Raw genomic sequence first — 22,726 nt, 5'->3', positions numbered from 1 at the left:
ATTGGGGGCTATTTAAAAATTCTGGAGTAAGTGTTTCAGTAGTATACTATACGCTTCCATAAGATTTGTCAACACTATATGAACTCAAGTAAATTTTTTCATCTTCTGAAATTTTCATGATAATATATTGATTTACTTTCTCAACGACATCAAGCATAGAATAAAAAATTGCTCGTGATTGCAACCAATTAGAATCCAAGTGATTTTCAAAAAGATTTGGATATATACAATCCACAATAGAACTAAGAGGATCTTTAAAATTTGATATGAGCAACTCAATAGGAATCATAATCTCAGAGATGCCATCATTAGACCCACCTGTATTGCCATCTTTAACATTTAAGATCCATTATGAAACAAAGTCAATTCATCATTATCCGCATGTGAAGATTCCTCTAATCTCATATTTTTTGTAAGTCTCAAAATACTACAATAGTCCCATATGTAAGAGGAACATATACTTGCATTAACAATTTCTGTCCTGCCACCTCCAATAATGACAGAAAGAATTTGTCTAAAATTTCCACAAAAAACTACTACCTTCCCACCTAAAGGCAAATTAGCATTATTATTATCTGTAGATGACATAATGTCTCTTAAACTTTTATCAATTGCTTCAACACTATATCTGTGAACCATAAACGTTTCATCCCATATGATAAGTTTTTTTTGCTTTAACAACTCAGCTAGTTTACTATTTTGTTTGATATTACATACAGAATTCTCATGCACCGTTAATGATATCATATAAAATAGAAAAGTTAAACACTAAACTAACTCAAAGAATGGGTAACAGTATTAATAGCATATAAAAAAATTATCATAGCAAACTCACTAGAAATATCATCATAGTTGAAATCATAATCAACTCTAACAGAAACTAATTCATCTTTTAAAATATCAAATTCAGAATCTTGAGAAAATAACTTCATCTCATTGATCACATGTCGTCCAAAAGATAAATGACAACTTGGATGTGTCATAGATTTCTTTGTATTTAAATAATCTTGACCAGCAAAATCTCCATATTGAAATGCATTTGGATTAAAAAATATTTGTGTAAAAGATTCTAATCTTTCAAGTTCATCAATCAACATATGTGCTAGTAGGTACGAAGTACTTGCAACAAACTTTCTATCTTTACAGTTTTTTTTAATTTTCACCAATACCAATAAAAATATTTTTCTTTTTTGACTCTCTTTTAGTGATTTCAGCTAACACTTTTTTTTTCTTAAAATTTTCATATTTCTTTCATTAATTTGAGAGTCTCCAGTTCTTTTTTATCGTCCTCTTTTCAGTAGTAATATTAATTTTCTTCTTAATCTAGCTTTTCTGAACTCATCTTTAGTAGATTTTTTTTTCAATAATAACTGCAAAAATTACAACAAAATAAACTAATAAATTCTAATATCAAATAGTAAATTAATATAATAATTTAAAATAGAAAGCAATTTAAATTAAAGATGCCTAGTAAAATTTATACAAACTAATGAAAAAATATTGTTTAGATATGTATAAATAATCTATGTATAAATTCAAGTTAAATGTCATATGTGATTGAAATAAAAATGATAGCATATATAATAGATTGAAATGAGGTTTATGTGATATTTAAAGCTTTAATTTATATCATGTAATGTAATACATCACAATGGTTAGATTCACATAAAGTTTAATCTGAATTAATATATTATAGTGTGCTTATAAAAATATAAAATTTGCAATTCGTATATATTTTAAATTGTATACGGATCATGTTAGAGTAGATAAAAAGAATTCTTTGATCCTTCTCCAAAAATACATGATTTTTTGTGCCTTAATGTGTATAATGGATTGAGTTGTTAGGATAGTATCATAAATAATAATGTGTATGAAAAATTGAGAGATGATAAAGTCTTATATAAATTTAAAAAATTTGGTCAGACATTAACAATCATCAGGATTTTTGAACTCCTCCTACAAACATAAAAACTCCAATAAACAGATTTGCCTATTACCACTTGTAAAATCAACAACGAAGTTTAGGCTTTGCAATTCAATAAACATGTAACGTGCAAGAAAAAGGAAGTGATGTAATTCACCGAGTATTAAGTTTTGTTACCTAATATTTATAATACAAAACAATCATCAAATATATAATGTGCAAGGAAGTAATGCTATTAAAAAAATCAACAACTAAATTTAGGTCTAACAATTCAACAAACAAGTAAAGTGCAAAAGAAAGGAAGTGATGCAATTCACTGATTATTAAGTTTTGTACCGAATATTTATAATACAAAGTAATTCATCAAATATGTAATATGCAAGAAAGCAATGCTATAAAAAAATCAGCAACAAAATTTAAGCCTAACAATTCAACAGATATGTAATGTGCAAGAAAAGAGAAGTAAAGTAATTTACCAATTATTAAGTTCAAATTCATCAAACATATATTATGCAGTGAAGTGACTTTTGAGACTGTTTTCTAAAGGTTGCAGAAGCTATTGAAAACGAAAGTTCATGCGAAACAGCGCATAAGAACTTCAAAGGTGAAAGAGCGTTAAAATTGAAAGAAGATTTTTGTTAAGCACTTAATCTCAATTTGCAATTAGAAATTGTAATTAGGGTAAAGAAGTGAAAAATATTTCTCAGGATATTTACAATTAGAGTAAAAAGACAGAAAATATTTTTAATTTAAGTATAATGAAGAGATGTCATCTGTCAATTTTTGACTTTAAAATTAGATATATATAATAGATATAATAAGAAGAGAGAGATGCAAATCAAACACACAATTTTAAATTCAAATAAAATAGATAAAATAACCATTAAATTAAATAAATTGTGACCAATTGTTAATAACAAAAAATGACAGAAATATTGCGTAAACGTGAGTGCATTGAGCAGTGTTCAATAATTATTACTGGTATCTAAGTGGATTATGAATTTATGATTTTTCTAAGTTATATTTTCCGAAGCGCGCGACTCACGTGTGGCTTCTGAAACCATAAAGCTGGTCAATGGTGATTCCATAATTTCATGCACTCAGCATTCACATCATCAATGGTAAAATCATTCAATTAACTTCTCTTTTTCTTTCTCATTTTTCCCCTCTGAAAATGCCAAATATATCGTCCAAAATATTTTAGTGCCACTTTGGAATTGTCTTTCTAAGGAGAATAATATTCTTTTTATTAATGAAAATCATTCTATATAACTATAAGGGTGTTTAGATTATTTTTTTAATATTTTAATTAAAATAGCAAAAAAGTTATTTTAATTTAAGTTAACAATATATTGGTTTTTGAAAAACAAAATTTAAAAATTATTATTAAAAAAATAATTTTTATATTTTTATATCCAAACATAAAATTATTGAGTTAATATTTTTTAAAATTTAAATATACGTACTATTTTAAAGAATGAAACTACTTAGTGTGTGTTTGGATTACAGTTTGTAAACTGAGGTTTGTGTAAAATTGATTTTGTAAAATTGATTTTGATCAAAAGTGAGTTAGTGTTAACGTGGTTTATGTTTGGCAATTTTTATTCAAAATGGATTATAGTAAATTAAATATTGTTTGGATTACATTATTCAAAATCACTTTTAGGTAAAAAATTACAGAAAAGGACATGAGTTTAAATAATTATTTTATATTATTTTATAATTTTATTTTAAATATTTAAATAAATTTTAATATTTTTTTAGTATTTTTAATATTGTTTAGTAGTCTAATAAGATTAATATAATCATAATACAAAATAAAAAAATATTCCATGTAAAAAAGAAATAACAATAACAATAAAAAAACTCATATAAATAAAAAAACAAAAATTTTATAAAAAATAATAATATGCATAAGAGAATATTAGAAAAAATATTATAAAAAAACAAATATATGAATAATGAAGGATATAATTGGTACATACAACATAATTTTTAATCCAACGTGAAAAGCTAAACGGAAAAGCTAGAATTTATAGCTTTTGGTAAACGTGGGTTTAACATAAAAATCACTTCTGCGTTTAGAGGATAAAAATGTTGCCAAACATAAAGATGAAGCGTTCAAGAAGCTCAAACGCGCTTCTTTCTTCCCCAATGCAAATCCAAACACACCCTTAATTATTAGACTAGAATGATCTGTGTGTTTTTTCTTTTAGCTTAACTAATATTTTTTTTATTTTGATTAAAACAACATCATTCTTATACTATTATAGTATTATTAGGTATCCAACTTACCTAACTCAACTAACTAAGATTTTATAACTCCAATCTAAAATCATTAGGAATGACTTAATTTATGTTATTATTAATCATTAATTATAAAGTGGAGGGAAAATTATTCTATAAAATTTTAGGAGGAGTTAACTATAAAAGAGAAATTTTTGTACCAAAAGTATTAAGAAGAATTAAATTATGCAATATTCAGAAAACACACCAAATTCTTTTTGTAATAGATAAATATATTTTTAAATTATTATTTTTCCGTAAACATATTTTCTCTTCTAATTGAATATCATATTCACATTCTATTAGAAAGAAAACATGTTTAGGAAAAAATAAATAAATAAAAAATAATCTAAAAATTTATTTTTCTATTTAAATAAAATTTAATTCTTCTCTTTAAATATTACATAAATTAATAAGTTTTAGAATAATTTTCCATTTTCCACAACGTGGAACTGTTCAACGAAAATTTGGCGGGCACATGAAGCAAATTCAAAACTAAAACCCTAGCGGCCCCAATTCACTTCGTTCCCTCTCTCTCTCTCTCTCTCTCTCTCTCTCTAACCTTTTCTCTCTGCTCCGTCAATTCCCAATTCCGATTCCGCCTACTCCGAAAGCCTTAGCTTCCTAACTATTCTGCTTCGTTTGATTAGCTTCGATAGCTTCTGCTGCTGTTCCTCAATTAGGTTTTCAATCTACATTTCTCAATTCATTTCCGGGAAGCATAAATTTTTTTCCCTTTTTGGCTGTGCGATCCCTCGTGCTCTTATTTATATTCATGTAAGTTTCTATCATTTTCATTATCTCTGATTCTGGTTTCGAATTTCTCGTTTTTTAATTTTTTCACCTGTTTCGATTCAGCTGGTTAATAACCTAACTTGAAGTTTGTTCCTTTGTTGGCTTTTTTTTGCAGGTTGAATTGAATCAATCGACGGTTGATTCGAGGTAGTTGGATTAAAGATTGTGTAGATTTAGGGTTTAGATATCAGGAGAATAAGAAGTTATGGGAAAGGCATCTCCGAAGGAGAGGAATTGGAAGGCTAATAAAGGGAAGAGGCAGTTGAGGAGCTCGGGGAACAAGTACCTGAAGCCAGGAACTCTAGCTCAGCTTCGGATCAATAAGTCCTCTTCCACGTTGGTGTCGTCGTCATCAGCCTCCAGTGCTGCAAATGGCTGCACTGATCTTGGGAAGAAGAGGGTGGCGGTGTTGAGTTCAAGGAAGGCGCAGACTGGAGGTGATGTGGGGAATGGAGGCAAGGTGTTTGATAAAAGTCCCCAGATGCTGTCCCCTGTGAATTCAGTTAAGCAGAGTGGTTTCCTGGGAACACCAAAGACTCCCAGGATTGAGGATTGCTTATCAGAGTCTCGCCTTGAGGGTCTTCCCATGGATTTGTTGGTATAATTCTACTCACGTTTATCTTTTTGGCTTAATGTTTATTTCTTACTTATATTGAGTCTAGTTGCTTTTGGGATTTAGGAATATAGCATAATGTCAAAATATCAAAATTTGTTATATTCCATCAAATATTTAGCGTAGTTTTGAGTTTTATTACTTCTACCACTAATGTCTTCTATGTATTTGTATCTGTTGGTTTCAGTTTCTGATTTGTCTATATTTGTAAGTAATGAGACACTAATATCTAGCTCGTTTGATATTGATGATGTGGTTTGCTTCTTTTTGGCTGATTTTGTGATTTGTATTGATGCTGAAGACTATAGATGATGCTGCGATTTTCTATTTAATGTAACTTGATGCTTTGTTTATAATTCTCTTTTGTTTTTTTGTGTGTGTATTTGTTTCTTTGTCTTTGTCTGGAGGTGTTAACTGCTTGTGAAATGTGATCAGGAGTTAATTGGCTTTGTTGAATTTAGTAAAGATTTAGAAAACTGCACAGCTAAATGCACATGCATGCACATTCTAAAATACACAAGTCTGGGTCTCTTGTTTTGTTGAGCTTTCTATTTCATCTGTGGTGTTGACCCTCTTTTATAAATTTGAGGTTAAAATACTATGCAACCTGCATCATGATCAGCTGAGGGCTGTCTTCCATGTTTCTCGGAGAATTAGAAAAGCGGTGAGTTTTGTCTCTGCTGTGTATATAACTTTACTGTTTACTTATGACTAGCCTGCATGGTTCAGTTTTTTGTTTAATGGGAAACTTCTGAATGTTATTAGGTTGTGATTGCAAGACAGTTTTACTTCAATTATACTACACCAGATCGCTCTCGGCAAGAGATGTTAAGTACCATGACTCCCCGTCCTATTGAGCATTGGCCTTTTCTGTGGTATGTACTTTTAACAACATGCTATTTTCTTGAAACATTTTATGCCCGTCTTGTTCATAGTTCCATGATATTTTCAGCAAGGTTGATGGGAAGGGAGTGAGGATTGCAAGCCCACATACACCTAAAGCACCAAGACATGGGCCCCGACCACTATCTCGCCTTAGACTTTCTGAGATGCGACAGGTTGCTGCTGTTCTTTTCCGGGAGAAGGGAAAGGAACCAGCTTTCCCTTCTCGTTGTTTGGTGCCTTCAGTTATAGCAAAGCCCCTATGCAAGTCCTTGGCTTCTAATAGAGTTCTCTTCTATGAGGACGAACTATGCCAGGCTGTTGCTCAGAACAAACTTCTCTAGGTTGGTTGTTTGCTTTTCTTTTTTCGTCACTGCCTCGGTGATTCTCTACTGTGTATAGTAAGGATGTTAGAGTAGTAAGGATGCAATTTTGTAGTCTGTCTTGTGGCAGTTTAGCTGTGTGGATATTTCGGACGGATGTCAACGCAAGTGTGAAAGATTGGTGGAATAATATTATACATGTATATGTTTTGTATGGGTGAAACAATTGGGGGTTTCTTTCAGAAACAATGAATGGTCTTCTACATTAGTATAAAAGGCTGTGTTCTGTAATTTGATTACATGATTGCAAAGAGGGTTTTGCTGAAGTGGAGATGCAGTTGGTCATTATGTCAGTTTAAGTTGCTACGATTTAGTTTAATTTATGTCTGGTATTACAGTTGAGAACAACAAAGCGCCTTTGTCGGGTATTAATGCTTTAGATACATTTTATGGACAAAATGTTCCGCAAACATGGTTGGGAAACATGAAAAAAAAGGAGTTTTTGACCTAAAAATAATCATGTTTGGATAAAATCTGATTGTTATGCAGAATTTATTCATATTTTTTATTTAGGATTTTATCACCCAAAGTTTAAAATGTTTCAAAACTAATTCAATTTTGTCGTGTGGTTAAAATCATTAAGAGTCGATTGTTCTTATTAGTCAATACTTTTTCTTTGAAATCAACCATTTCTTTCTTTCTTTCGCGTCTGAAAATGTAGTTTGTAGTTGTTGAAATAACATATTTAATGATAAAATAAATATTTTTTAAAATTAAATAACGAAAAAGGCAAATATATTATGTTTTTTAGATCAAACGTTATTTTTTTTCAATAGATAAGCTAAAAATAGAAAAACTCGTACAAAATGTTAGTCAGACAACTTAAAAGTAAGAGAAACAAACACGAATAAATTTGCTGCAGTTTAAATACTTTTGATTGTTTGTGAAAATCCTGAGACGAAAACAAAAACAAAAACGGAAACAGCAAAGAGAATACCGAATGAAAAGACTATCATAACCCCGCTTATCTCTTGAATTCTTGATGCTGAGTATTCAGTATTCACCAAGCTTATTCTAGACCTTCTCATTTATCAGTCTACCACGGCTTTTACCAGGTAGAACACGGGCCTTAATGTCCGGAAAGAAACGAAAAGATCCTGAAAGCTCTGTGACAGTTCCATCATTGGCAGAAATTTTAACAGGATAGCAGAGCAGGTGACCAGGAAGGTCAGTTGCATCTGAAACCCTAGCAAACATGTTCCAATTTATTTGAGCAAGTGTGTTCACCATTGTAATGCAATCTTCTCTTTCAGGGTCGTCGAATCTGTCATCTCGCACGTTAAGGTGCTCGTACCAAAGTGATTTGCGAAAACCATGGATCTCACCCCTTGCAGTTGTAGTAGCAGCAGCACCATGCTCGGTCACAACGGGTTGATAAGCTCCCATAGCAATTTCGGTGTCTCTGCCACCATTCATTGATCTCTCGTTCATATTAGCAGATCCAATGATTATGTATTTATCATCCACTGTCCAAAACAAGAAGTTATCGTCACTCAATAAACTTGTATAAATATTTAACAGTAACAACCAACTAGAGTAGTTTATATAAACGCTATTTCATAAAACTCTATAAGAAGAAAATCCAATGAAGGCAACAACCTTTCCCTGAATAATAATGATACAGTTTTGAGATATTGTGCGTGAAACTGTCATATTTTGTATTGTGGAAGCATTTTAGCAAAACCAGGATCTGTTTAGACTTCAGACATACATCAACTTGAAATTTTGTATTTCACAATCATTTGACAGTCTAGTTTCTAAAACAAAAATGTTATACTAAAATCAACCATTAAAATTAGTCACTAATATATAATATAGTTATATATTGATGGCTAATTTTAGTTATTGATTTTAGTGTACAAGTAGGATGGTTATTTGTAAAATTGCTTAGTGTTTAACTTACCTATCATCATCTTGGAATGCACATAAATCATGAATCGCCTAGCATTTTGGGCCATCATGTAATCATTATCTTTATTCTTCTCCTCCTTTTCATCCTCCATCTCCTCCTCGTCCTCAGTCTCTGCCTTCTCCTCATCTTCCTCTTCCTCGTCATCATCATCATAATCATCACCATCATCATCATCCTTATCATCATATGAAAATACTTGTAAGCTTTTCTACCGCAAGCCTTCATTTTTCCACCACTACCATACCGAGTATCTGTTATATCCTTCCAAAGAAGCAGTACTACCCTGACACGGCCATCCTCTGCTTTTCTCTCGAGCAGCTGACCAAGTGTAGTTTCTCTTTCTTGCAATGTCCTCCTTGATGGATCCCTTAACAGTTTTGTATCAGTGTCAAGAGACCAGCCAGCAATGTATACAAACTTCTCTGCTTTCTTGATTGCATCAAATATATCCTCCCAGCAGCATCTCTGCGGCACCTGATTCTCCATTCTCTCCACACACTCATCAGGAATATGAGCATCTTGATACAAAGTTACCGCGCACCCGTTCCTCAGTGGGAACGACGTGCGAGGAACTTCACCAAATGCACTACTTTCGCCGACTTCAGCAGAAAACTGCAGCTCCACGTCCATCCGAACTTGATAGAGATTATTAAGAGAGAGAGAGAGAGAGTAATGAAACCGGATTAGTGCTGATTGTTTTCCTTGATAGGAGGTAGGAGGTGTGATCTTTCTCCATATATATATTATAAGCGATGGGATTAAGAAAAAGGAAAAGTATAGGTGAACAATAATCTTAGTGAATAATATGAACAATGGGTTACAAATGTAAATTACTCATAAATTTAATTAATGATGTAATTAATTTAATTATAATAATAATAATTATTTTTTAAAATTTAAAATATCAAATTTTTAAAATAAGGAACTGTAACACATTTTATATCCTCATACCATATCTCTTTTCTTTTGCGGTGGTCCTTCCCAACAACCCAGCCCATCCACAACCCACGATGCTCTCTGCCAATATCTAACACCTCTGCCATTACTACCGATGACCATTGTTGCCTATCCTCTCTCTCTTCCCTCTCTTCTCTTTTTCTTCCCTCTTTTTCTATTTCTCCTCAATTTCCTGTACGTTACTCTTGATCTTTGTGCAAAGTCCAACCCAGCAGTGGCTGAGTTCTGTGCCGCTGCAACATCACCTTTACTCTTGATCTTTGTGCAAAGTCCAACCCAGCAGTGGCTGAGTTCTGTGCCGCTGCAACATCACCTCTGCTACCCCTCTCTTTTCATTCTTCTCCTTTCACCAACGCAAGTTCCATACTTTTTCCTATTCTTGTTATTTCGTTTATTTATTTTAACTAATTTTTAATTCCGTTTTTAGTGTTTAGATTGATACTTTTTAGATTCCAAAATATTTGATGGCTGATTTTCTGGATTGATTGCTGCTTAAATTGAGTTTAAAATCTCTGTTTACATATTATGCACACCATATGCTCGATAAAATACCTGAGTGAAACTTTTTGTTTAATTCTTATGTTTGGTCAGCATTTGTCTTAAATTTTGTTATCTTTAGGCATTATAATTCAAAATTGTGTAATATTATGCTATTTTTAATGATGTTTAGATTGAGTTTTGACATGACACTTGATTATTAGTTTTGTTTAAACACCAAATTGGTTTAAAATTTTAAATTTAGTCATTTGATCAGTGTAATTTAAGAAATGCATATCATGTTTAGTTAAGTGAATTGAATGAAACTACCAATTTAGGTATGTTTTAAACATTCCACATGGTTGCCATTAGATTATTTTAAATTTTCATCCTTATGCTTCCATGCCATGCTTGCACAAACAAATTTGGTCACAACTCACTTTACAAATAGAAATACATGCTCTAAGTGGAGATGCTGTTTAATTTGGATGCTCACTAAATGTGTTTTTTTGTTTTCGCATTCTTTTTTATTTTTCACGCTATATGATATCGCTAAAGAATATATGTACAGTTGTGCATAAGATACAATATAGTACTCAAAGATCCCAAAACTTTAATTAGCAAGTCCATAATACATACAACACTGATTACTACTATAAGAAAAATAAATTAATTAATAAACAAATAAGGAGTAGAAGAAATAAGAGATGATTGACATGGAAGGAATTGAAGAAACGAAAATGGAGAATGGGAATGTACCATTCACATCCAAGAAGAAATAATGAGTTTTTGACTTTTCAAAGCATAGAAATGGACTTGATTTTAGATTGTGTAGGTGTGATTCAGATGTAGCAGATCCATGCATGCTCTATTCAAATACTTAATATGAGTACACTTTTCATTGTTATTATTTCTTGTAAGTTATATATAGTAATAAATTTTTAATGATCTTTTTAGAAAAAGTATTAATAAAATATTTTTAGTTGAAACTTGTTTAATAGTACGGTATCTAATTAGTTTGTGTATGTTTGATTGTAGGTCATAGAATGTACGGGAAGTGATGACACGGATCTTGTTGATGAGGTTTGGTCTCTAGTATATTGCTGTTTCTTCGTGAACTGCATATTTGAATCGACCATTAATCCTCATGTTCGATGTATGTTTTGAACTGATTCGCAGTTACCGGATCATAGTTGCTTTGTCGAAGACGAAATACCAAGAGTTGAGATGCGGTTTGAGCATTTGAAGCTGGTTTAGGATTTTTATGCAACATATGCAAAGAAAGTCGGTTTCGATTCAATAGCGTAGCGGATGGTTATTTGGTACCCAGATGGTTATTTTGTAATAGTCTTGGTGTGGTGTGTATAATTAGTTACTATTATTTTAAACTGGATATTCTATTTAATAGGATAGCGGATGTTTATTTCCTTTGTTATCCAGATGGTTATTTTGAATAGTTTGGGTGTAGTGTGTGTGATTCGTTAAAAGTATTATTTGGGTTTTAGGATTTAATGGGTGTCATGCTCAAATATAAATAGGCATTCAGGGTTTCAGTCTCAATATACCAAAACTGCTTTTGTTGCTCTTTTTTCATCAGAAGAGTCACAATTTATCCGCTTAGGAATACAGAAGATTTTGGTTAGTTGAAGAAGATCAAAACCACAAGATCTAAATCCTTCCATCAATTTTTGACTTTTATAAGTAAATGTACGCTTTCGTATTATAATATATTTTTGATAATTTAATATGGATGATCTGAATTAATGAAATAATTTATTCAAATATAAATTATATATTTTTTGTGTATAAATACATGTAAATATTTTTTTGGCGATTTAACAACCTCAAAGTGCAGCTCATCATGGGAATAGCATGGATTAGTGACGAAGATTCATGATTTATTGAACAAAAAGTGGGTGATTCATTTTAATTTAATAGTAAGGGAAGCTAATCCTATTGTGGACTATTTGGTCAGACTGAAAGTTTGTGATAATGTTAAATATTTAGAATGGTTATAATTTGAGAGTTCTCTTTTTGAAGTTGTTTGTGGTGAAGCTAAAATTTGTTGAATTTTATTTTTTTGGTTTTTTTATTTAGTTAGACACTTAAAAAATACATATAAATATAGATACAAATTATTATTAATTAAATAATAATAATAAGTAATAAAATTTTTTTTGATAATAACGTAACATTGTTTAATATATAATTGGGTTGTCATTTAAATACTGAACGCGAATGGTATTAATTATTAAAACTTTTTTTTCGAGTGGGTTATGGTTTGTGGATAAAGACGAAATTTTAATTCTCATAAATATTAAAAGTAATGCCAAAATATATATTTACTGAAAGTCAGTATTTTTATGTTATTTTTGTATTTATTTTTATTCTTACTTTTAATACATTTAGTGTATTAATAGACATTAAATTGAATAAGCTATTATTTTTATTTATGTTGAATAAATTCTTTCGAAATAATTTTCAAACGGTGTAAATAAATTAAATTGAGCAAATTTATTTTTTGTTGTATTAAAAAATTAAATAAAAATATAAAATACTTTTTTAATTTCAATTTATTTTTTATATTATTTTTTATTTTAATTTTAATTTATCTTTTTATTCAAGTTAAATCCTTGTCTTTTGTTTATTATACTTTTTTTCGTATCAACCTCCTTCTCACCAATAATCTTCATCCATGTCTACAAGCTTATGATTTAATTATTTATATAGTTCGTATAATTTTATTAAATTTATACTTAAATTTTTATATTTTTAAATATTTTTATATCATTTTTAATTTATAATTAGATCATTTTAAATATAAAAATTATTAGATCTAAGTGGATATTTGTATACAAATTTAAGATATTTATAATTAAAAATTTAATTAAATTTTTGGTTATATATTTTTTAGAAATATATTTTATTAATTTAATATTTTTATATAAAAATTTAATTATAAAATTAAAAAATATATAAAAATTTAATTATAAATTTAATAAAATTACAAAACCTACATACTAACTAAATTTTTTAAATATATAAAAATATTTTTGTCACGAATAAAAGTGAAAGTGGTTTTTGGAACGTTCTAATAATTCAAAAGAGGTAGAATCGGTGATTAATCCAAATAAAATATTAATAAAGTATTGACTGAATGCATCTGGGTACTAAATAAATCTTTCACCGTGTAGTCACTTTCTATTAAGACACCCTTTTGGATTTTGGTATTGTCCACTTTAGACATTTGTTATCGCCGGAGAATAATTAATGACCTCAACTAAGTCTTTCTTTTCTAATTTTGTTCAAATAAAGCATGTCGGCCACATTCGGAAAAGGCACATCAAACAATTTTCCCGTACCTATCCACTTACGTAAAGTTGTGTTGTTTATATACCTAGTAATAAATGTTTATTAATTGACAAAAAATTGAATATAGAGATGAAAATTCTATGAATTAAAAAAAAAGAAAATAATAAAAATACAAAGATGAAAATATAGAATTCAGTTTTTATGGTAAGGGAGTTCAACTCATTTTGATGCTCAATTCAAAGTTAGAACATTTCCTTTTTTTTTGTTTGAGCCCCGTTAAATGTATATTGACAACGCTTAAATTCTCTGTTTTTTTTTTCCTATTCTTTTGTTTCTTTCGTTTTTAGAATTTAGTTTAAATGGATATTTTTATCCATCAAGAATTGATTTGTAAATTATATCTAAGTAAGTATATTTATTTTCGGACTATCTAAAACACTGGAATTCTTTGAGGAATTGAATTTTTAATTTATTGTTATTTAATTTCAATTTAAGAAATTAAATTTTATACATAAAAAAGAAAGAAAAAATATAGAAAAATAATAATATTAATATACAATGTATACAATAAAAATAAAATTAAAATTTAAATTAGTTAATAATTAATTTAATTAATTCTTAATAATTTTAACTTTTAAATTTTAAAAATATAAAAATTTGATTATAGAAAATTATATATTACTCCATTTTATACTTATGAAAAACGTGCTGCAGTTTCTTTTGTTCTGTTTCTCTCCGTATTTGGTATTCCTTCTCGTCGCGCGGCCTCACCTGAGCCGTTCAAACTAAGGGCCCCCGGCCAAAAGTTCCGATGCCAGCAAAAATTAGAGAAATGGAATCCGCAAAAGAGAACACGAGTGATGCGTTGTTTCCCAGCAGCAGAAGCGTTGGTGTCCATGGGAGGAGTGTGATCGGATGGCGATGGCACGGTCGCGGGAGCGGTGCCAATGAGGCCAATTCGCAGTGAATACACGACCTCACCCTCCACGTGCTACTCTGCATCAATATTGATATCGATCCCAAACTATCTTGATATTATTATCAAATTCTTCAACATGAATCTTAGCTTAGGGCTCTTGTATTTCCAGTAAGGAACTTGACCATAATATAATATTTGAAGTGAATAATGCTGCTGTTATGTGTCTTCTATTTTAATAGGTATATAATTATTTTAATTTTTATGTGAATTATTATTTTGATTGAATTGAATTTATTAGTTATATATAATTATAATAAGTTGGATGTTCAATTCATTAAATATATAAATAATTATTTAATTTTTAATTATATGATTATTTTGTTTGATTCGGTTTAAGTTTCTATTTTACTAGGTAATCAAATGATACGTTGGAGAAGTGAGATGATTAATGAGAATAGAATAGTGACTGAAAAGAAAAAAGAAGATGTTTAAATAAATTTTATTGATAAATTAGAGTTAAAATGATTAATTTTTTAAAATAATTGTTTGAATTTTTTTTGTATTAAACCAAATTTAAAATCTATTGTATATAATATCAAGATTCTTTTTTCTTAGCAAAATTAAAAAAAAATGGTATCGCTTGAGAATATTTTATATCAGAGAATACATACATACAATGGAAAACTTGTAATTCTAAACACAAAAGTGGATGTTTAAATATCCAGGAGCAGGTGGAGTAAGGTTTTTTTGTTGGGGAGGGGGATGACTGTATTTTAATATTCTTCCGGCATTTACTTAATAGGTATTAAAAAAATTTATTTTAAATATTTTTAAAAGTGTATTTATATTTTAAAAACTACAAATATAAACTCATTATTTTTTTTAAGAAAACGTAGTATTTTATATTTATTAATCTTTTAAAGTAAATTATTATTTTCTTCACACAAACTTTTTTCAGTTTTTGTCTAAGAATTATCTAAGTTTAAAATGTTTCAAAATTAATTCAGTTTTATCCTGTTGTTAAAATCATTAACAGTCAATTATTACTTGTTAGTCAGTATTCTTTCTTCCAAATCTACCATTTTTTTCTCTCTTGTATAGTTCTGTCAAACCATCACCACCAACTATTATTTTGTGTTTTTTCCCAGTAAAATATTTTACCGTCTTCAATTTTTTCAGTGTATATTTTGCTATCTTAATTTAAAAATAATTAATATCATTTTACCAATTTTCTCATTTTAAAAAATCTAACATTCTTCTAGACTGCAATCTCTGAATCCTTTTTCTAATCAAAACCGTTTCAGTCATAATCATTGTAATTTGAATGTAGGGAGATACTAATTAATTAAAATTTACAATAAACAATTAAATCGTGCAAGATCTTTGAGAGGTTCGTGAGTGTTTCAGGTCTCTTGAGCAAGATCATTCACCCTGTTAATGCATTCTTCCTTCTCAGGGTAGAGGAAGGTGTCTTCAAGCATGCCAATATGGAAAATTTACTGTTTATGCCACTATGAATTCTTTAAGCAAATATGAAAAAATACACATAAATAGTTTCTAACACTACAACAATATAGATTATTTTTGAGGGTTATAATATATAAAAGAAAATTAAAATTTGTCAAAAAAATAAATTTTGACACTATTTTAACTATGAAAATATGTTAATAAAAGTTTTGTCAAAAATAGTATTTTTAACATATAAGCGATTGTGAAAAAAATTTAAATCTTATTTTGATAAATATTGGCTGTCAAAAATAATTTGTTAGAAAATTTTGAGAACATATTTTCTATGATACTTATTAATTGTCAAAAATACTATTTATTTTGACACTTATTGACTATAAAATATTCTCAAACAAAAATTTTAACAAAGAATGAGATGTGATCTTGAAACTAAAGAATAAATTGAGATTTTGAAGATAAAGAATGAGTAGTATAATCCTAAATTGAGAGCAGTGTGATGTCAAAATTAACAGAGCCCAAAGAAAAAAAATAGTAGAGTAAATTGAAAACAAATGAGTGTCAAAATTGAGGAGTAATTTTCTACGGTCAAATTTTTCGTCAAGAAAATATAGAAAATTTGACATTTGTGATATTTGTCAAAAATATATATTAATTTTGATATTTAATTATGGTGTTAAAAAATAAAGTGTCAAAATAACTCTATTTTCTTGTAGTGTATAATCAGCCAATTTTAAATAACTGTAATTAATAATTAATAATTTTATATTTTTTAAAAATAAAATTTAAATAATTTATTAATTAATGATAATTTGACAAATTAAAATTACTAATTAATGACAAATTGACTGGTAGTTAACTAATTGAATATTACTTACCTAACAGAATTTATTTTAGAATGCTACCTAACCTATAAAACTTATCTTTTAATTTTGAGCCAATATTTGTCGTTATTAGATATATTTTATATATTAGAATTAGTCATTAAAATAGAATATACATTTAGAATATAAAATATATATTAAAAATAAATTAAATTACACATATATTTATATATAAATACATAATGACTAATTTTAGTGATTAATTTTAATATATAAATAATATTTTTTATTAAAAAAATAGAGTTAATTAAACTTTAGACAATAAATTCTATATTCTAAATTTTAAATAATCCTAATTAATAATATAAAAGAGTAATATTAGAAAATCAATTTTTTAGCTAACGTTAGTTAATTTTTTAAAAATGATTTTGTTTATCCTAAATTCTAAATTTTAAATAATAAACTCTTAGCCTTGCATTCTAAATTATAAATCATAAACTCTAAAGTTAACTATAAATCATAAACTTTAAAGTTAACTAGTATTGACTAATTGAAATTCAATTCTCTATATTTTAAATCTTTATAAAATAATAATAATTTTGATTTTTAAAGAATTTAAATTGAGATATTTTTAGTTTTTAACAAATTTTTATTTTTTTAAGATGAATTTGTCTTTCGGTAAAAAAAAAATTTGTTTTATAATAATATTTTTAAGATTTAATCGTTTTATAATAAAATTTATTAAAAATTTATTTGACCAACATATATATTAAAAAAATTATTAAAAATAAAATAAAAATTAATAATTTATCTAATAGGAGTAATTTTTGAAAATTTTTAGAATAATAAAATTTTATTAGAAATTAAGATATTTGATTTGAAATTCTTTAGAACAATTTGGTGTTTACCCATAATCTATAATAATTATTAAAGAAACTTGGTTGATTATATGTTAACTAATTAGAAATACTTAGATTATAAAATCTAATAGTAAAATCTAAAAAAAATAAAAAATTTAACTGAAAATTGAGTAACATTTTAGAGACAGTTAGAATAATTTAAGCTATAATATTGGAAAAATTAGAGATAATGGTGGAGGACTGCAGCAGGGACATATATGAGATTATTCAAGAAGAATGGGAATAAAATATTAAAAAGTTATTGACTCAACCAAGCGAAAGCTGCAACTGGGTACTAAGTAAATAATAAATCGTTCACTATGTAGTTACTTTCTTTTAAGACACCTTTTTTGCTTTTGGTATTGTCACTTTAATTTAGAGATTTGTTAATACAGCAGAATAACGACCTCAACTAATAAGTCATTCTTTTTTATTTTTGTTCCAATAAAGCATGTTGGCCGCATTCACGGATTTTTTATTTTAACAAATAAAATAAATATAATATTAATCAAAATAAATATTTTTACAAAAATTTACCGATTTAAATTTTATTGCCATATCTCGTATACACTGTAAACGAGATGACAATATGTATATCTTGTTTAAGCTGTAAACGAGATATGATCCGTACGTGCCTATATATAGAAGTCGTTTACAGCTTAGTTTGGGGCTCCCTTTTGACTTTGTCAATATCTTTCTTCCCTCTTTTAACCCTTTCTGACTATACCTTTGATTGAAGCAGTGATGGCGCGTCAAGCGGAGAATGACGGAGACATCAACAGGTAGAATGAGACGACACATTATGCCGTGGCGGCCGACTTCAAGGTTAGTTTCGTTATGGTTGTTAAATTTAATGATGTTGCCATTGTTAGGGTAGTCATGAAGATCCGGAACGTTGGTATATGAGTTAGGAGTTAGGTCTGTAGGCATAATTTAGAAATCTATCTGTTTGTGCTAGGTTGGTATGACATAATTATTATTAGTTTGGAACTCTATTATTCTTGTGCTATATTGTTAGTATTTATAATGTTGTAGTTAGGATTTGTCTATTATCGAATATGTAATGTAGAGACATGTGTAGGATAGAAAGTTGAAATATTGTATTTTTAAGGCTAAAATATTTTTGTTTTTCATTCTTCAGAGGCCTCGCCTCCTACTGCCTCGACGAGTGAGCCATACTTTACTTCCACCGGACGCCACCTGTATCTGGCTGAGGCCGAATTCAGCGACACCGTGCCCCTCAGGGATTTTACTTTTGACAATTCCCTGATTTCGGCACTGGTGGAGCAATGGCGTCTAGAGACGCACACGTTTCATCTCCCATGGAGTGAGGTCACTATCACCCTGCAAGACGTGGCGTACCACCTAGGCCTATGCACACACGGTAACCCTGTCGGGGGTGCCTCCGTGACTTTGGTAGGTGGTACCATACGGAGACGTGGGCATTGATGGAGCAGCACAGCAGGCGGCGCAGAGGAAGGAGTCCTTCACGCTGAAGCTTGTGTGGCTACGGGATCGTGTCTGCCAGATGCCCTAGACAGAAAATCCCGAGACCCTCCAACAGTACGCTAGGTGTTATAAATAATATTTTAAAGAATTTGATTTCAAACCAATTAGTATTTTAATACAACAAATAATATTTTAAAATAATTTTGAAGATTAACTTAGATTTCAAATTAACACTCTATACCCTAATTCGATTAAAATTTACAAAATCCAAATTAAACAAAAAAACCTCAATTTTATACACAAACCCTAATTTACTACCCTAACCACCCTCACTCTTCTCTCAGCGCAGCAACCCTAGCCACCCCCAAACCTAACGAAACAAAGAAAGGAAGAAAGGGAAAAGAGGAAACGGGAAGAGTAGAGGGGAAGAGAGACCGGTGAAGGAAAAGAGATGAGGGAGGCGGCGCGGTGGGTGTCACTGCCACCGTCGTCGCCGCTGTTGACAGGAGAAGAGAGGGAGATTTGAGAGAGCTGAACGGGAAGAGAAGGAAGGAGACCTCACCGTCGCGCCACCACTGCGCCATGCTCTGCCGCCAAGCTTGCCTTGCTATCGCGTCTCGTGCTGCCAGCTTCGCTGCCCGTTGTTGTCGCGCAAGGAACATAAGAGAGGAAGGGAGACGGGTTCGTGAGGAAGAAGAGGAAGCTGTGCTGCCTAGCCGCCGTTGAAGTCGTCGAAGTCGGGAACAGAGGATGCACGATAGAGAACCGTCGCGGAGCTGCCATCGTCGCCACGTTATTGGGTTCGCCGTTGTTACGCCCGCACTGCTACTGCGTCGCTGGAGCTCTTCGCCGCCACTACTGCCACTGAAAACCGCCTTTGAAGCCTGTGTATGTTGGTAAGCTCTAACCCTGCCTCAGCTTCTTTATCCGTTAAGTTCTCCATTACCATGAGAGTTATTCTTGAGGCTGTTTGTGCTAGGAGTTTATCGCGAGTTATTATCGCCAGATCCATCGCCGCCGAATCTCACCACCACTACTAGAGCCTCTGGCCATCGGGACCGCTGTTCTTACCAGCGCTGATGAAGCTCACCGGAGTTGCTCGAAGGTTATTGCCTCTCTATTTGGTTCTGTTGGAAGCTGCGCTGCTGCGGGTATGGTTGCCGAAAACTACCGCCGGAACCCTTGTCTTCTTGGTAAGCATTTTGTTTCTGAAACCTCTTGAAATCAGTGTTCTGTTATAATCTATTAGAGATTCTGAGATATTGGTACCGTAGGTTTGAGTTCCGGTATTTGTGCGTCGAAATTAAGGTTGTTGTTGAACCACCGGAGCTTTTGGTAGCCGCTGTCACTAGAGGTAGTTGCCGGAGCTGCCACCTGATCGGTTCAGAGGGTCGCTGCTGCTTTGTTTCTTGTGGTGAGATTATTTGGTTATGTTTCAATTTATTGTAATATTCCATTACTAATTTTGTTCTAATTCTGCTCAATATCGATTTCGCCTTAAATTCCAATTTATGTCAGAAAAGTGTTGTTGCTGCAATTCTTGATGCCGCTGTTGATATTGCCTAAAAAATAAACAAGGTGCTGCCGCTGCTGTAAAATTGAAAATAATCAAAAAAGGAATTGATGTGTCTAACTACTGAGCTTTGACTAAAGTGAGGTAGGGGTTTTCTTAAAATTTATTTTATATTATAAGTTGTTATAAATAGATGTTGATGCAAAAAAAATATACTTCTGTGATTATGTTTGTCTTGTGGATGTGGTTGTTTGTTAGACTGGATTATTGGTTGCTTGATTGCTTGAGTGGTGTACGGTTGTTGATAAGAAATTGGTTTGAAAAGTTATTTACTTGGTTAATATGAAAAGTGGTTTTTCTTGGTTTTGGAGTTAATTCGGTGATGTAAATGAATCGACTTTGAAAATGATTTGAGATATTGAAATAAATTGATTCTGGAAGCGGATTGATTTTGAGTTAGTCTGGTTTTATAAATGATTTAATATTTGAGCTGTTTTGATTTTAAAAAGAGATTTATTGGAATTGGTTCGATTTGAACATAATTTGATATTGGAACTGGTTGAATTTCAGAAAATGATTGAGATTTGGAAATGGTTGAGAAAGGGTTTGAGAAATGTTTGATGAATATTGAATAAATTATTCATATGGCTTATGAATGTGAATTATTTGAGACACGAGTTTCCCTTGGTAGACGCAGTGGCTTGCCACCACTTGCTCCAGGTTGAGACTCGATACTCTGTTAATCCTATGACGTAAGGGTGACCGGGCACTTATAAATTCCCGAGAATGGTACCCCCATTTAGTGATTTGATATATATGAGAAAAAACTATGCATAGACTCATGGGGATGCGCGTCGGGGGACAGTTCAAAGTTTTAGCAAACCGGACTTGTCGGGTTGGCTATATAACCGACAGATGAGCTCATTAGCCATAGGACAGGCATGCATCATATGCATTTGTATGCTTTACTTGGGTTTAAATTTGTTTTGGTTTGCCTAATTGTTAAATTATTATTAACTACTACCTGAACTATTTGCTGTAACTGCTACCTAAACCTGCTCTTTCCTTGTTTGTTTTGCCTGTGTTTGTCCTGATGTGCTACTTTTGAGAATGAGCTTTGGTGCTAATTGATGATTGTGTTGATTGATTGCATAGTTGGTTTTTGATTAAGATTTTCTTATAAGAAAAGAAAGATTTTGGATTTCTAAAAAATTAAATATTGTTTCTTAAAAAGGTTTTGAGTGGTTAGCCGTTGGTTATTAAAAGATTCATAAAACAAGATAATCGCTGAGTTTGAAAACAGTTTTCTTATTAAGTATCTTCTTATGACAATTTTGAAACTCTGTGGTGAGACCGTGTGATTAGGTTCTCACCCCCTACAACTTTACCTTTTCAGGAATCGGATGAAGGAGCATTATGAAGAATTTTACTGCGTTTTGGTTTATATAATGTTGCATTAGTTAGATAATTTTTTTCCTTGTCTTTGTTATTATAATTTTGTAAGAGGGATAAGAGTTGTATGTTTTATATGTATATTACATTATAAGCTATTATGTAAGGAGTCTTGTATATGAATCTATGCTTGTTTGTTTCTTTTCAAGGTTCTGAGAACCGGACCGGTCATCAAACCGTTCTAGTCACTGGTTTATTGGTCCAACCGGTCTAACTGATGGTTCAACCGAAAAAACCGTTTTAAAATAAAATAATAAATAAACATCTTAAAATATAACTATAGTCTAATATAAATTTTAAAATATCTTCAAAATTTAGAACACCACATAAATATCATTAACAAAATTCATATGATCTTATCAAAATACAAACTCAAAATTATAACCCTGGCTTAAATAGCTTCCCCGAGTAATTAACGAGTATTGTGTATGCCAAACACTTTAGATACAAACAATTAACAAGAACTATATATTTCAATTGTACAACTCAAAGATGAAAGAACATGTTCCTATTATCAACTACCTCTAGAGATCTTCTTTTCTTAATGATGATTTCACTGGAAACTTGTTTTTGACCCATTCCATGTTCTTCACATCCTTGTAGCCCTACAAATTCACATCAAACACAAAGTTATTCGTCTTCTCATCCATGGAAAGCCACATACA

At 30.4% G+C, this 22,726-nt stretch overlaps 2 protein-coding genes and 2 long non-coding RNA genes across 4 annotated transcripts; 3 read left to right on the top strand and 1 right to left on the bottom strand.

Moving 5' to 3' along the window:
* Positions 1 to 4,629: 4,629 nt before the first annotated feature.
* Positions 4,630 to 7,149, top strand: LOC112796791 (F-box protein At4g35930). Its single transcript, XM_025839407.3, has 5 exons — positions 4,630 to 4,987; positions 5,121 to 5,603; positions 6,208 to 6,282; positions 6,384 to 6,493; positions 6,571 to 7,149. Exons 2-5 carry the CDS (start codon positions 5,211 to 5,213, stop codon positions 6,842 to 6,844), a joined length of 852 nt encoding a protein of 283 aa, XP_025695192.1. The 5' UTR covers positions 4,630 to 4,987; positions 5,121 to 5,210; the 3' UTR covers positions 6,845 to 7,149.
* A 563-nt stretch (positions 7,150 to 7,712) lies between these two features.
* LOC112796776 (phospholipase D alpha 1) lies at positions 7,713 to 9,504 on the bottom strand. The gene is made up of 2 exons (XM_025839396.3): positions 8,787 to 9,504; positions 7,713 to 8,349 (listed from the first exon to the last, which is right to left on the bottom strand). The coding sequence occupies exons 1-2, from the start codon at positions 8,884 to 8,886 to the stop codon at positions 7,898 to 7,900; spliced, it is 552 nt and encodes a 183-aa protein (XP_025695181.1). The 5' UTR covers positions 8,887 to 9,504; the 3' UTR covers positions 7,713 to 7,897.
* On the top strand, positions 7,886 to 8,515 carry LOC112796784 (uncharacterized). The gene is made up of 2 exons (XR_003199391.2): positions 7,886 to 8,050; positions 8,137 to 8,515. It is a non-coding gene; the product is annotated as an uncharacterized lncRNA (long non-coding RNA).
* Positions 9,505 to 9,763: 259 nt separating the features above from the next.
* Positions 9,764 to 11,822, top strand: LOC112796774 (uncharacterized). The gene is made up of 3 exons (XR_011882279.1): positions 9,764 to 10,106; positions 11,268 to 11,312; positions 11,409 to 11,822. It is a non-coding gene; the product is annotated as an uncharacterized lncRNA (long non-coding RNA).
* Positions 11,823 to 22,726: the final 10,904 nt, after the last annotated feature.

Source organism: Arachis hypogaea, chromosome 1, assembly GCF_003086295.3.
Source record: "Arachis hypogaea cultivar Tifrunner chromosome 1, arahy.Tifrunner.gnm2.J5K5, whole genome shotgun sequence".
In the NCBI taxonomy this organism is placed as follows: Eukaryota; Viridiplantae; Streptophyta; class Magnoliopsida; order Fabales; family Fabaceae; genus Arachis; species Arachis hypogaea.
The sequence above is the reverse complement of the archived record's forward strand: the minus strand, read 5'-3'. Positions and strand labels throughout refer to the sequence as shown.

What these genes read in the sequence shown, in the direction of transcription:
- LOC112796776 (XM_025839396.3), bottom strand. Translation starts at nt 8,886, where the DNA reads ATGGAGGATGAAAAGGAGGAGAAGAATAAAGATAATGATTACATGATG. An exon ending in GCATTCCAAGATGATGATAG is followed by an intron (nt 8,350 to 8,786) that starts GTAAGTTAAACA and finishes TGTTTTGGACAG; the next exon opens with TGGATGATAAATACATAATC.
- LOC112796791 (XM_025839407.3), top strand. Translation starts at nt 5,211, where the DNA reads ATGGGAAAGGCATCTCCGAAGGAGAGGAATTGGAAGGCTAATAAAGGG. An exon ending in GTCTTCCCATGGATTTGTTG is followed by an intron (nt 5,604 to 6,207) that starts GTATAATTCTAC and finishes TATAAATTTGAG; the next exon opens with GTTAAAATACTATGCAACCT. An exon ending in CTCGGAGAATTAGAAAAGCG is followed by an intron (nt 6,283 to 6,383) that starts GTGAGTTTTGTC and finishes GAATGTTATTAG; the next exon opens with GTTGTGATTGCAAGACAGTT.